Genomic DNA, 14,101 nt, shown 5'->3' with positions numbered 1-14,101 from the left:
AATATCCAGATTCTCTCCATCTTTATGTGGCTTTTTTATTACTCTGTTTCTTTTACTTCTATTTTTTTTCATTTTTTGAGACAGGGTTTTTCTGTGTAACTTTTATCTGTCCTGGAATTCACTCTGCATACCAGGTTTACTTTGCAATCACAGAGATCTGCTTGCTTCTGTCTCCTGAGTGCTGGGATTAAGGGCATGTGCCACCACATCCAGCTCCTCTCTGTCTTTTTAAAACCATTTTATTCTTTTTCTCTCCCAAGGCTACGTATATTTTAAAATATACTGTAAACTTTTAGCTTTTTGTTAATGTGAATCTGTCTTTACTGTAAATCTTTATATTTTTCTGGCCATGAGTCTTTTATCTGGTAAACAACAACATTACTAAAATGAAAGCCACAGTTGTTTCAGAAGTCTATCCAAGATGGCGGTGGACACCTTTACCGCCAGAACTGAGAGCTGTGCTCAGTGCCTTGGTCTATGCTGCCATCCAGCAGCATGCTGCCGGCTTGGAGATGTGGTTACTTCCATTCCCTTCTCTAGTACAACACATCAATGAATTGATAGTAGAACTCTTTAAAAGTTGTGTGGTTTTTGTGTGTGTGTGATTTTGTGCACACGGATGTGGTGTTCTTGGAGACCAGAAGAAGGAGTGAGAGCTTCTAGGACTGGTATTATAGGCAGTTATGAACCACTGGGTGTTGGGTGCTGGGAATTGAACTCAGGTCCTCTTTAAGAGCAGTATAGGCTCTTACTCACAGAGCCACCTCTCAACCAGCTTTAGGATTGTTCCATACTTTTCTTTATACCACAAGCAGATCCCAGTTTGTGCATCATCAATGAGAATTATGAGAATTATATCTGGAAGGAAGAGTTTGCTTTCCTGATTTAACATGAAGTGAACATGGTCAGGTAGAGGGAGGGGGAGCCTCGGTGAGGTGGGCATGGTGGACACTAAGAATAAACTGGACTAGGTAGCACCCATGAGCAGGAAAGAATGTTCTCAGGTGCTGGGGAAGCATGTGAGGCACCAACTTTTCAGTGTATCTCAAAGGTATAGTTGGTTGTCTTTTGAGAGAAAAACTACTAGATAACAAGGTGGAATAAAATTGGGAAAATTACTCCAGAGCTGTTTCTATGGTGTTCCCTGGGACTTACTTTTCTCTCTGTCCTTGTCTGACTCTCTCTAAGAGAGGGTTTCATGTAGCCCAGGTTGGCCTGGAACTCACTGTGCAGTAAGGATGACTTTGAACTTCTGATCCTTCTTGCCCCCACAGTCCCAAGTGTTGGTACTGTAGGTGTGTACTACCATACCCACCTCTCTGCTGTTTTAGAATGATCTGAGCTAAATGTAATAGATAGATGCTTCCTTTAAACTTTTATTATCATATTTTGACCTTACTTTTGCTGTGCTGGACATGAAACTCACCATCTGTGGGCACTGGGCCAGCACCCTCTGCTGAGCCACAAGCCCAGTCTGGCTTTGAACCCTTCTACTGACCCTACTCCTTGTGTTACCAAGCCTGTGATCTCATGGTGAAATTCCTGTCTTTGCTCTCTCAGACCCCAAGAAGGATGGCCTGGTGGAGCTGATCCTTCAGGTTGGTGTTGAGCGGCTGACAGAACAGCAGAAGGAAACCCTGGTGAGGCAGTTGGCTATGCTCCTGAATGTGCTAGACTCTGATGTGAAGGTCCTCAAGGTCCAGGCACACACGGATGTCAGGTATGGAGATGCATGCCCAGCACATGACACTCAGATATCAGCCATGATAACTACCGTCTCAAGCAAGAAGGTGGGTGGATACGAGCAGTTGGTATAACAAAAGTTATATTTTCTTATGCTAAGGGTCATCACATAAGGTTCACACTCTAAATTCCTAACTACAGCCCTAAGCCTGTCTCTCCCAGGCTGCCCACCTGTGTGACATATCTTAGCTGGAGGGCAGATCCAACCTCTAACAGAAGTCTCTGAGTCGAGGGTCAGGATCTCCTGCCTCAGAGCAGATCAAGGCAGCATCTCTCCAGATGTACAGAGCAGAGCATTGCTTTTGGTCTCTTCTTACATGCTGTCCAGTGGGAGTCAGGGAGCCTAGGACTGTGTCTGGTTATCTTGAGTGAGTGATGTCACTGGGTTGATTGTAGTGGGGTTTCTGACTAAGCTGTTTTCACATGTCTAAAAGGCAATTTCACCATGCTGATTACACCTATCCAGCACTGGGCTTCACCCAGGTGTCAGGGATGAGTATTTATCCAGCACCATGTCTCACTCAGGTGTCAGATTTGTTGCAGGCCTCTTCTGCTCTCTCCCAGGTCTTTCTCCTTGCTTGCTTTCTTATTTATTTTTTATCATGTTCATATTCTTTTATTGTTATCCTCAAAGACAAGAGTAAGAACAAGTCATTTTAGGCCCCGCCTCAGATCCTGGTAAAGGTTTGTGAATTGAGAATGTTCTGAATGCGAGTTCGGGAATGTCAAAGGAGATGATAGTTTTGCTCTGCCTGCAAATCGCCTGGGGCTGGTGAGGAAGTTGTCTTGAGCAGACACTTCTCTGTGTCAAGAGATTGCTCAGTCCCATTTACTGTCTTTAAGGAGTTTACTCAACCTTCCATTCTTACAAGACTTTTGCATTTAATTAAGTTTTATTTTTAAAGCCCACCAAACCAACACCAGTGTAGGGCAGGAGAATAGAAAGAATGGGGTGATTAAACCCCACCATTTCCAGGAAGTACATTTTGTAGTTATTGTTGGCCTATCTGTCTGGGCTGGTTTTCTATTGAACTGCAATTTATTTATTTAGAAAAGTGACTAATGAAGACATTCTAATTAACTAATTAGGGTGCTGCAGATGGGACTCAGGGCCATGTGCATAAGTGTCCCATCCTTGAGATTGCTCAGTAATTAAGAATATGTACTATCCTTCCAGAGGACCAGTGTTTCCCAGTACCCAAAGTGGACAGCTTACAGACTCTTATAACTCCAAAGGTGTCTTCTGGTCTCTATGGGAACTTACACACACACACACACACACACACACACACACACACACAGAGAGAGAGAGAGAGAGAGAGAGAGAGAGAGACATATCTACATAATTAAAAATAAAACAAAATCTTAAAAATAAAAGAATGACTCAGTAAGTATGGAGAAAGATTTTGACAATGTCCAGAATCTTTTCATGATGAAAACACTTTTTGGTTTAGACAGTAAAAGGGGTCTCACCCCCTCTGGCATATTGAGCAGCTGTTAAACACTATTATCATTAGTGTTAATAATACATTTTGAAATCCTTGCTATAAGCACCCACCCCTCCTGCTGCTCTACTTTCTGTAAATTTAAATGCCAGGGGTGGGAGGACCATTTGATTCCCCTATTTGGAAGCGTTGGACTTTCTCTAATTGCCTTGGGCTAAAGGGCTGTCTGTCAAACAGTTGTATAGACTGTACTTACATGACACACTAGCCATCTTACACTTCACAAATGCCTTGAGACAACAATGCAAAGGTAACATTGGATTCCTCTGGCTCCTGCAGGCATAGGCTTAGTCAGGGCTGTTGGAAACAGTTTGTACCAGATATTGGGCTACTACGTGCTGTGACTGTTAATCTCATTTGTTAACTTGATCTCAAACATTAACTAGATGACGACCCTTGGGACAAGCCTGTTGAAGGATTGTTTTGGTTGGTTTTATTGAGATGGGAAGAGTCATGCAGCACAGGTGTCACCATTCCCTGGGCAGAGGGTCCTGGCCTGTATAAAGAGGAGAACATGAACATAATTGTTCATCATTTCTTGCTGTATGACTATGGATGCAGCATGACCAGCTGCCTCAAGTTCTTGCTGCCAGGTTCCTCAAACCGTGAACTCAAACAAAACCCATCCTCCCTTAAGATGCTTTTGCCATGGCAATAGGGAAAGAACCTAGACAGAAAATCGGTACTAGGAGTAGGGACAATGCTATGATAAACTTGGCCATGTGGTTCATAGGCTTTTGGAACTTGCTTGTTGAAAGAACGTGTAGGAATTTGGAACAGTTTGGGTTTGGAGCAGGCAATCTCCAGAATGTTGGAAGCAAGCTCAGAAGACAGGGAATGCTGATGGAAGCATGGACAGATGGACAGTGGACAGATGAAAGTAGACAGATGGCTCATGAGGATTCTATCAGACCTGGGATAGGGCCCATTCAAGTGATATTTTTCCAAGAATCTGGCTTGATTCTGCCTATATCCTAAAACCCTGAGTGAAACTGAATTTAAAGCTAACAAACTAATTTGTTAGGCAGAGGGAATGTAAGGACAAGAAAGTATTTAAGCTGGTGCTGAGAAGACCTCTGGCCCCAACATGCATGTGCACACCTTTTGAACACACACCTGCACGTGCAGGGAGGCACATGAAAAGAACGCCAGGTCATAAAGAGACACAGGTGGTGATACATCTACAAGCCTGATGCCAACAAATGCCAAGTAAGCTGAGAGAAAGGTCTGGAACATATCTGTCTATGGAGCGCCAGAGGGCATAATCCTGCCAGCACTTTGATTTGAGGCTTTGGCTGTCCAGAACCTATAGACAAGAGATTGCTGTTGTTTTCAGTGACTAAGCTGTGGAACTTGTTTGCAACAGTCCTGGGAAACTCATGCAGATCTGAGTAGGTGTGCCAGTCAGCACATGGAAAAATGCTCACCATCCATAGCGTTGAAGAAAATGCCAAGTAAAACCACTCCCAGGGCCAAAAGATGTCTTAGCAAGGTGGGACTTCCTGTCACCAAGCCAGAAGACCTGAGTGCAAACATCAGGGCTCACATGGTGGAGGGAGAGAACCAACTCTCACCAGCTGTCTTCAGTTCTCCTCATGTACATTAGAGCACATGTACGTGTATGCATACATGTACATATACACACAGACACAGACCCGCGCGCGCGCGCACACACACACACACACACACACACACACAAACACTATGTTTTTAAAACCTGTGTGCTGCTTGTCTATAAGATGGCTATAATCTAAAGCCATAGCTATAGACTTAGCTACCTAGGTAATTACTGAGGGGGATGAAAGACTTACATCCACATAAAAAAATGTGGATAGTCACGACATAGATTTATGACAGCTAGGGTGTAAACAACCTAAATGCCCATCAATGGATAGAAATGATATATGAGGATTGAGGACATAGCTAAGGCACTAAGGTTTTTTTTTTTGTTATGCCAGCATGAAGACCCTGAGTTTAATCCCCAGAATTGAAGTAAAAACTGGACAAGGGCAAGCAAAATGACTCAACAAGTAAAGGCACCTGCTACTGGCCTGATGACCTGAGTTCTACCCACATGGTGGAAGGAGAAAACTGTCCTCTGACCTCATGCATGGACTTTGGCATGTGTGCACCACCACCCCCCCAATGCAAATAAATGTGTGTGTGTGTGGGGGGGGGACAAACTGGGCATGGTAGTGGCTGTAGTAGTAGCTTTCCTGTTGTTGTGAAAAAATACAATGACCAAAACAGCAATTTCTGGAAGAAAGGGTCTATTTGGAGCTTAAAGTTCTACAGGGATAAGAGTCTATCATGTCAGAGGCATGACAGCCAGCTGCAGCCATGATGGAAGGAGCAGGAAGCCGAGAAGCCACACCTTCAGCCACAAGCAGGAGTGACCTGAGTGGGAGCAGGCTGTGAACCCTCACAGCCTGCCCTCACTGAAGCACTTCCTCCAGCACGGCTGAACCACCCACAATCCCCAGACAGCACTACCAACTGGGACCACTGTGTTCAAATATGTGAGCCTATGGGGGATATTCTCAGTCAGCCTACTGGGGTGGTGCATAGTAAGTCCAGCACTGGGAGTCGAAGGATGGGGATCCTTGGAGCTCACTGGCCATCCAGTTTAGCCTCATCAGTGAGCCCCAGGGCTCCAGTGAAAGACCCTGTGCAGTTCCTGTGCTACAATCTGTTCCACTAATCCGGCAAAGGCCTAGAGATTTAAATAAAAGACAAGACAGCGGGTCATTCGTGCAACAGGAATGCTGGAATGCCAAATGCCATTTATTGAGGGGAAGGAGCGGGCTTATTTACTGACTCACAGCACAGTGGAAAGCAATCAAAGGTCAAGTGTACAAATTCTTGGGCTTAGCTTCTCCCCAGAAGATGTGTGTTAGCAAATCAGGCAGAGTACCAGTAACAACTCTGGGACAAGATGTTCCAGCCACATCTTCAGGTTTGCTCAAGGTGCCTTGGGGTTTCATGCAGAGCCCTACTACCCTATCTCAGGGTCTGCGAAGATGGCTCAGGAGTAAAGAGCACCGGCTGCCCTTCAGAAGACCTGGGTTTATTTCCCAGAACCCACATGACAGCTCATGAAAGCTCACAACTCTCTGTAACTCCAATCCTAGGGATTCTGATGCCCTCTTCTGGCTTCTGCAGGCACCAGGCACACAAGTGGTACACAGATACACATGTTGTCACACACATGAAATAAATGCAGTTAAGAAGACAATTTTTTTTTTTTTTAAAGAAAGACCCTGTTATCCAGATGGTGGTGGCTCATGCAGAGTTTACAGAGTAAGTTTAAGATAGCCAGGGCTACACAGAAAAACCCTGTCTCAAAAAAAAAAAAAAAAAAAGAGACCTTGTTTCATAAAACAAGCTGGATAGCTTCTGAGGAATGACATCCAGAGTTGACCCTTGACCTCCACATGTACACTCAAATACAAAGAAATTATATAAATTATTTACACACATACAAATATACATACATACAATGGAATATTAGTTGACAATAAAAATGAATCGTATGGATGAACCTTAAAAAGATGCTAAGTGAAAGAACAAACTGTAGAGTTATAGTGGTCTCCTTGCCAGCGCTGCAAGTCAGATGGCTTTGGTGGTACATTGTGCCAGCCAGCCACTGTCTAATCATGTGACCGTCTCTCATTGTCTCTTCTCCAGCACTGTGATTATATTTTATGACAGAGCGGGCCACCTTTCAAGGTTTTCAGAGCTGCTGATGTGGCCCGGAATCTGCACAGGCGGCTTTCAAAGGAGAAGGCAGCCTTCCTACTTTACAAGGTCTTGAGGATAGACACAGCAGGTATGTCTCCCATGGAAATAGTCTAATTAAAAACAAAATCAGACTTGCCAGTTCTGGGAGTTTGATAGACACAACACAAACACTGTTGTGGTTGAATGTACAATGAGCCCCATAGTGTCTTTGAACACTATTTGGAGGATTATGGAACTCTTAAGAGGTGAAGCTGTGCTAAAGGAGATGAACCCCTGGGGGCAGGTCTTGGGTTTTCTAGCCCAGCCTACTTCAGTAATCCCACCACTATTCTCCCTGCTTACACCCCCCCCCCCCTTCTTGACTATAGAGCGATGTGACCAGCTGCCTCTCAGTCTTGTGGCCATGCCTGTATTCCTCTGAACTGTGAGCCTTTGCTTTTAAATCCAGGTATTTGACAATAGAAACAGGAATGGTATCTTATACAGGTGTTTTCCTTTCAATCCCCTCCCCCACCCATCCACAGGACTCTGCATTTATTTCTCCAGTAGGTTTTCTGTGACATATTTGCCAACTACTCTTGTTTTGGAAAGAAACCGGAGAACAGTAGTGTCATACATCATTGTTTCAAAAATTTCTTCTGTCAATTTAAGCTTATATGTGTCTTCCAGTAGTAACCACACTTTTTTTAAAGCTATGCTTGTCCCTTTAGGATATCAAACTGATTTGTAGTTCCATGGTCCAGTCTTCATCACCAGTAAATGTTAATGGAGTAGTCATCTCAGTTACCAGAATATGATAATGTTTGCACAAATTTAATTTGTTTCAGATATGTGTTAATCTACAATTGATACTGTTAGTTGAATTGTTAGTCTACTTTCTCATTCATAATATGGAGTAATTTGGTAATTTGATTGTTTTTTTTTTTTTAAAGTAGAATCTTTTGTTTTTCTAAGTGCTCAAAGCAGTGATTTATTTATTGTAGAAAATCTGAACTATCCCAAAAGGACAAAGAAGAAAGCAATCCTCTTGTTTGTATTGTTTGTAGAGTTTAGAGTTCCTGTTGCCTAGACATAACTTTCGTTATGCTACTATTCTAATGTATTTCTTCCAAGTTGCTCCATCTTTAGGAAATATAATGCAATCATGATAATTTGGTGTTTTTAGCATGTTTATGTGTGTGTGTGTAGTTGTGTAGTTTCTGGAGACTTAATCTAGTGTCTTATATATGTTAGGCAAAGGGCTCTACAACTGAGTTAAATCATAGCCCTTGTAATGTGTCTTTAAGCTTTATTCATACTATTATTACTTCCCCAAACCCTTTAGAATGTCTTTTCCATGAGACATTCATGGCTGCTTGGTTTCCCTCCCTGGATGTGTTCTGTAATCACACAACTACTCTTCTGGCCTGTGGACTGTAGGGATGTTTTTAAATAGTGTTACAATAAAGACACACCACTGTGCACTCCCAATTGTTCCCATTGCGCATTTCTTAGTTCATTGTCTTGGTAAACGTTAAGGCTCTTACTATGGCATGGATTGGCTTTTCCCTAAACTTGCTTCCTGATGAGCTGTTGCATGGTGAGAGTTTATGCTACTGTTGTGGTAGTGATGAGGGTTGAGATAGGGTCTTACCATGTTGTCCTGACTGTCCTAGTGATGGCTGTGTAGCTGAGACTAGCTTCAAACTTGCTGCAGTCTTCCTGCTTCAGCCTCCTGAGTGCTAGGATTTTAGGTGCTTGACTTATAAGAGATGTTGTTTTGTTTTGTTTTTTCAAGATGGGGCTTCTCTGTGTAGCTCTGGCTGTCCTGGAACTCACTTTGTGGATCAGCTAGGAAGAGACACTATGACCATGTTAACTCTTACAAAGGAAAGCATTTAACTGAGGTGGTTGCTAACAGTTCAGAAATTCACTCCATCATTGTCATGGTGGGGAGCATGGCAGCTGGGAGTATGGCAGTGTGCAGGCAGACATGGGGGCTGGAGAGGGACCTGAGAGGGACCTGAGGGTTCTTACATCTTGACTCACAGGCAACAGGAAGTGATCTGAAACAATGGACATGGTTTGAGCATATATATGATCCCAAAGCCTACCTCCACAGTGACACACTTCCTCCAATAAGACCACACCTACTCCAAAAAGGCCACAACTTCTAATAGTGTCACTCCCTTTGGGGGCCATTTTCTTCAAACTACCACACCCGGCCGGCTTTGAACTCAGAGATTCACCTGCCTCTGTCTTCTGAGTACAGGGATGAAAGGTGTGTGTCAGCATTCTCAGCTTCTTAAGAGACTTCTGGGCTTCCACTATGGAAGGGGAAACCTGGGGACCTCCTTTTGTCCATGATGATCTCATCTCTGCACCCCTTACAGGATGCCTTCTCGAAGTGTTCAGGTCATGGTCACTGTGACCCCATCACAAAACGCTGCATTTGCTCCCATCTGTGGATGGAGAACCTCATACAGCGTTATATGTGGGATGGCGAAAGCAACTGTGGTGAGTAGTGTGTGTGTGTGTGATTGTGTGTGTGGTGTGTGCGTGTGCGTGTGTGTGTGTGTGTGTGTGTGTGTGTGTGTGTGTGTGTGTGTGATGGCTTCTGGTGCTGTTCTTGAAGACACTCATCTTTCCCTGGCTTAGCATCTAGAACCATCCTACCCCATTCTTTTGTTTTTTTGTGTTTTCCTTTTGGTTTTTTCGAGACTGGGTTTCTCTGTGGCTTTAGAAGCTGTCCTGGAACCAGCTCTTGTACATCAAGCTGGCCTCGAACTCACAGAAATCTGCCTGCCTCTGCCTCCTGAGTGCTGGGACTAAAGGCATGCACCACATACACCTGGCCCAACCCCATTCTTACCAATCTGTCTCCAGAAACTTATCTGCAATACCTCCTAAGAGATAGATTTGGCAGGGCAGTGCTAAGAAACAATTGCTTTGAGATTTCTGCCCCAGATTATATGTGCCATGGCTTAGGATGCTGGAAACTTAAGATCGTATAGCCCCTAACTGGGAAAATACAAAATGGGAAATGTGGCCCAAACTGCTAGGAGTTAGCCCAAGCAGGTACCAGCCACAGAAATCACAATCTTGCCCCATTGCCCAATCTCTTTGGGGAGAAAATCACACACACACACACACACACACACACACACACACACACACACACTCAACACATAAAAACAAAATATAAACTCTATAGCAAGCATATATAATAAATTTATATGCAATTTATTATACAGCCTGATTTTTCTCTAACTCTGAATTTTCTACACAGCAGAAGATAACCTTTGAACCCTGATCTTTTTGCTTCCACCTTTTAAGTGCTGGGATTACTTGTCTGAGTCAGCACACTCAGCTAGAAAACTGTATTTTCATGGCAGTTTATTCCTAAGAATAAATTTGCCATTTTGGGGGTCCAGATGGACATAAATGTCAGAAAAATGTTAAGAGCTACCTGCCATGTCATGTTCTTTAACTCTCTACAAACATCAGAAATGAGCCAGCTTCAGGCTGCTATTCTAGGGAGATGGCATGATATTTAATCAGGTTAAGTATGAGTCTCTGTCTCATTGGTGATTTGGTTTTTTTTGTTTGTTTGTTTGTTTTTGTTTTTTGTTTTTGTTTTTGTTTTTTTTTTGTTTTGTTTTGTTTTGTTTTTTTTTTGGAGACTGGGCCTCTATGTTGTCCTTGTTGTCCTGGAGCTCTTTAGAGCTCTTTATGTAGACCAGGCTGGTCTAGAACTCACGGAGATCTGCCTGCCTCTGTGTTCCAAGTGCTGGATTAAAAGCATGTGCCATTGTCTTGGGCACCCATTGGCATATGACCCTAAGTTATTACTGTAAAGCTTAGGATGTAGAAGGAATAAAGAGTAGTTCCAAAATTGACCTTGATAGATATCTTCATGCCACAGGCAACAAGCAGACACTTGACTTGCTTTATAAGACCATGCCATGGGTTTGGGAATATAGCTTAGTAGGTAGAGTGCTTGCCTAGCACACTCAAAACTTTATCCCCAGCACCACATAAAACCAAGCGCTGGGTGCACATCCATAATCCCAGCACTGGGAATGTCGAGGAGGAGAGAAGGAGAAGAGAGAGGAGAAGGAAGAGGAGGAAAATACCATACAGACCTTTTAGGAAGGAAGGTTATGATTCTCGGAATTCTAGAATGTTAATATTTCACATATTTATATGTAGGATGCAGAGTTGCTTCACTGATTTGCTTCAGCTACTTTGGGTTTCCTGCTCTCAAGTTAGCCTGAACTATGTGCCTGAGGTCCCTGAGTTATGTGCTTCATGAGGTCCTTCAACCAAATAGACAAAGTCATTAGTCTATTGTTTCAATTTGCATGGCACCTGGCTAGGCTCTGTTTCCTGCCCTACATAGTGATCCCAGCATCACAGCTGGCCTCTGCTCAGATAGACTTATTGAGAGTTGTCAGAATAAAGCTGATTAGCAAATGGTTTATCATTGCACGCTCTGTCTTCTTGTTTTGCAGAGTGGAGTGTATTCTATGTGGCAGCATTGGCATTGACCCTGACAGTGGTAACTGGAGCAGTGACTTGGCTGTGCGTTTGCTGCTGCAGGAGGTACCTAATGTGATTATCAGTTTGGGAAAAAGAAGGCTCTTTACTGGGGTCGTGAACAGCTTTGGGCTTGTATCTTTGGGGTTTGTCTTACTGCTTAACTGACAGCCAGTTTTTTTTAAAACAAACTGGACTTCATGGGCATGGTATGATGCACTTTATCCTTCCAGGCATGTGCATCTAAGTAAATGGATCACCTCTGGAGAAAGCTTTTACTCATTGACACGCTCACCTTTAGGAATTGAACCTAGTATCTTGCATTCACTAAGTAGTACTCAGTCCCTCAGCCAAATCACTGCCCCCCAAATCTAATAGTAACCTCTGATTGTCTAACATTGTCTAACCTCTGATTGTCAGTAGAGAAAGATAGTTTAGAAATGTGTGGGTCTAATTTGTAGACTTGGTTATAGGAAGCAACAACTGGAATCCTTTAGTCACCTAAAACTTGAAGAGAGGCAAGGGAACTTTTGATTTAGATTTTTCCTCGTATTTTTCACCAAAGGAAAGGACTTCGAGAATCCCTTGGGCTGCCTCAGTGTAAGAGTCTCCCGGACCCCATGCTCAGCCCTCATGAGGAGATTGTAAGAAAAGATATCACTAGACGTCAGAAGACAGTAGCTCATTTTCTGATACAAAGCACTCTGTTATCTAAAGATGGGATGTTTCCATAAGTTACCCTTAATTTGTTTGAATTTTACTTGTGATTGCATTCCCAGCAGTGGGTATGGCAGGAAAGACAACACCTTAGAAAGAGGCCCAAACTCATTAAGCACTCAGACTCACGTGGGGGGAGAGGGTCCCCTACTGAATGTGGCTTTAAACACTCACATCTCAGGGTTGTGTATGACAAGTGCATGGTGCTGACCTTGAATAGCTACTCAGCATTTGCCATTTTGATTCAGTGACGACTTTGACTGTAGTGTTGTATTTGGCCCCCCCAGCAACCACAGGAGAAAGGGACTCTTCTGGAAGCCAGGGCATGGGACACAGAAGTCTTAAGTGACATTCGCTAAGTCTCCAGCTAGCAAGCACTGAGTGAGAGTGAGAAACCCTTGCTCTTAGCGACATGATCAGAACAAGGTGACTGCCTTACTGTAGTGGTTTGTCTGTTTTGAGACAGTGTCTCACTACTTTTCCCTGGTTCTGGGACTTGCTATGTAGATCAGGCTGGTCTCAAACTCATGGAGATCTGCTTCCTGAATTTAGTGTAGTTTTAATGAATGTTTTTGAGCCATGCTTTGTGACTTAACATGAGACACCAAGGGGCAGCCAGTTTTATATTTTGTGGGGAAAAATGAAAGTTGTTTCTAAGACAATTGTAGGGTTTAACTGTCTTATCACTTCTTCCATGGGCCCCTCTCTCTGGCTGTTGGCTTCAGTCCTGTTTCTGGGCATTTTTGGTTAGCACTCACTGATTTGAGGGAATCTTGCTCACCCACATCTTTCTGAGTGAGGCATTACTTGTGGGGAAAAAGCTGCCTGGGCTGTATGCAGGTGAACATTGGTTAAAGGAACTCCAGCGCCTAAGTTTCAGGTGAACCCTTTAGTTAGGTGGGAAAGATCCCAGGTTCCATTCTGAGCATTTGTTTTGTTGTTTCTTTCAGACGGAAAAGGACTAAGATATGGAAGAAAAACCAAGTACACCATCCTAGACAATATGGATGACCAGGAAAGAATGGAACTGAGGCCCAAATATGGAAGACAGTAATTCCAGATGCTTTTGAACATTTATCGAGGCACTGGCCTCCATAAACGTTGAGTTGGGTGAAATGGAGACTAAGGTGGAATCAACAGTTTAATTAGGCTGGAAGAGCAAGCCTGGGAATCTACAAGGAAAGACAGACACCCTCAACCCTGTGGAGGCAGGCTGCCTGAGAGCAGGCTAATGGTAGCTGTATTAGAAATGCAATGAAAAATTGGCAAGTGCTAGGAAACATTAATGGGTGAGGGATTACAAGTACTCACCGGGGGTTGAGCCTCTGCCAAGTGACCCCAGGGCCAAGACTTCTCTTCCAGGGAGGTCTCCCCAGTGCCTGGTTCTTTTCCACTCTGATTAGAGGGAGGTGGGGCATATGACCCTCCAGGCACCTTTACCCTGGCTTGTCTCTGATAGCTGCTCCCCTACATCAGGCCAGAGATGCAGCAGCAGGGGATATCTAGCCTTTAAAAAAGAACCATTTCTCATAAGCTCAATAGCTGAGGTATTTACAGAAAATTGCCTTCTCTAAGTATATAAACTGTTATGCTCAGGGCACCCCCCCCCACACACACACACACATACTTCAGTTAACTAACCTTTGGATGCTCACATATTAGCCGTCATATAATGTGCTTTCTCTGCCCTTCTGAGGCTGCTCAGTGCTGATTCTATGCTTTTCCATAGCTCTGGGTTTGTAGGTAACTTAATTCTTTCTCTTTGTTTGTTTGTTGCGGTTGGTTGGTTTTTCAAGACAGGGTTTCTCCATGTAGCAGTCCTGGCTTCCCTGGAACTCACTCTGTAAGACCAGGTTAGCCTCAGACTCACAGAAGTC

General features: G+C 43.6%; 1 protein-coding gene across 1 annotated transcript in view; it reads left to right on the top strand.

The window, feature by feature from the left end:
- Positions 1-13,274, top strand: part of LOC127234119 (dyslexia-associated protein KIAA0319 homolog) — a gene marked incomplete at its 3' end in the record, with an annotated part of 37,304 nt that extends 24,030 nt beyond the window's left edge. Inside the window, 8 exon segments of the mRNA XM_051200874.1 lie at positions 1,561-1,720; positions 6,936-6,952; positions 6,955-7,077; positions 9,362-9,372; positions 9,374-9,485; positions 11,483-11,573; positions 13,175-13,199; positions 13,201-13,274. Of these exon segments, the coding sequence (XP_051056831.1) occupies positions 1,561-1,720; positions 6,936-6,952; positions 6,955-7,077; positions 9,362-9,372; positions 9,374-9,485; positions 11,483-11,573; positions 13,175-13,199; positions 13,201-13,274 (613 nt within the window).
- Positions 13,275-14,101: the final 827 nt, after the last annotated feature.

The sequence above is a fragment of the Phodopus roborovskii genome, unplaced genomic scaffold, assembly GCF_943737965.1.
Source record: "Phodopus roborovskii unplaced genomic scaffold, PHOROB, whole genome shotgun sequence".
Classification (NCBI taxonomy): Eukaryota; Metazoa; Chordata; class Mammalia; order Rodentia; family Cricetidae; genus Phodopus; species Phodopus roborovskii.
This window is presented reverse-complemented; position numbering and strand designations above follow the sequence as displayed.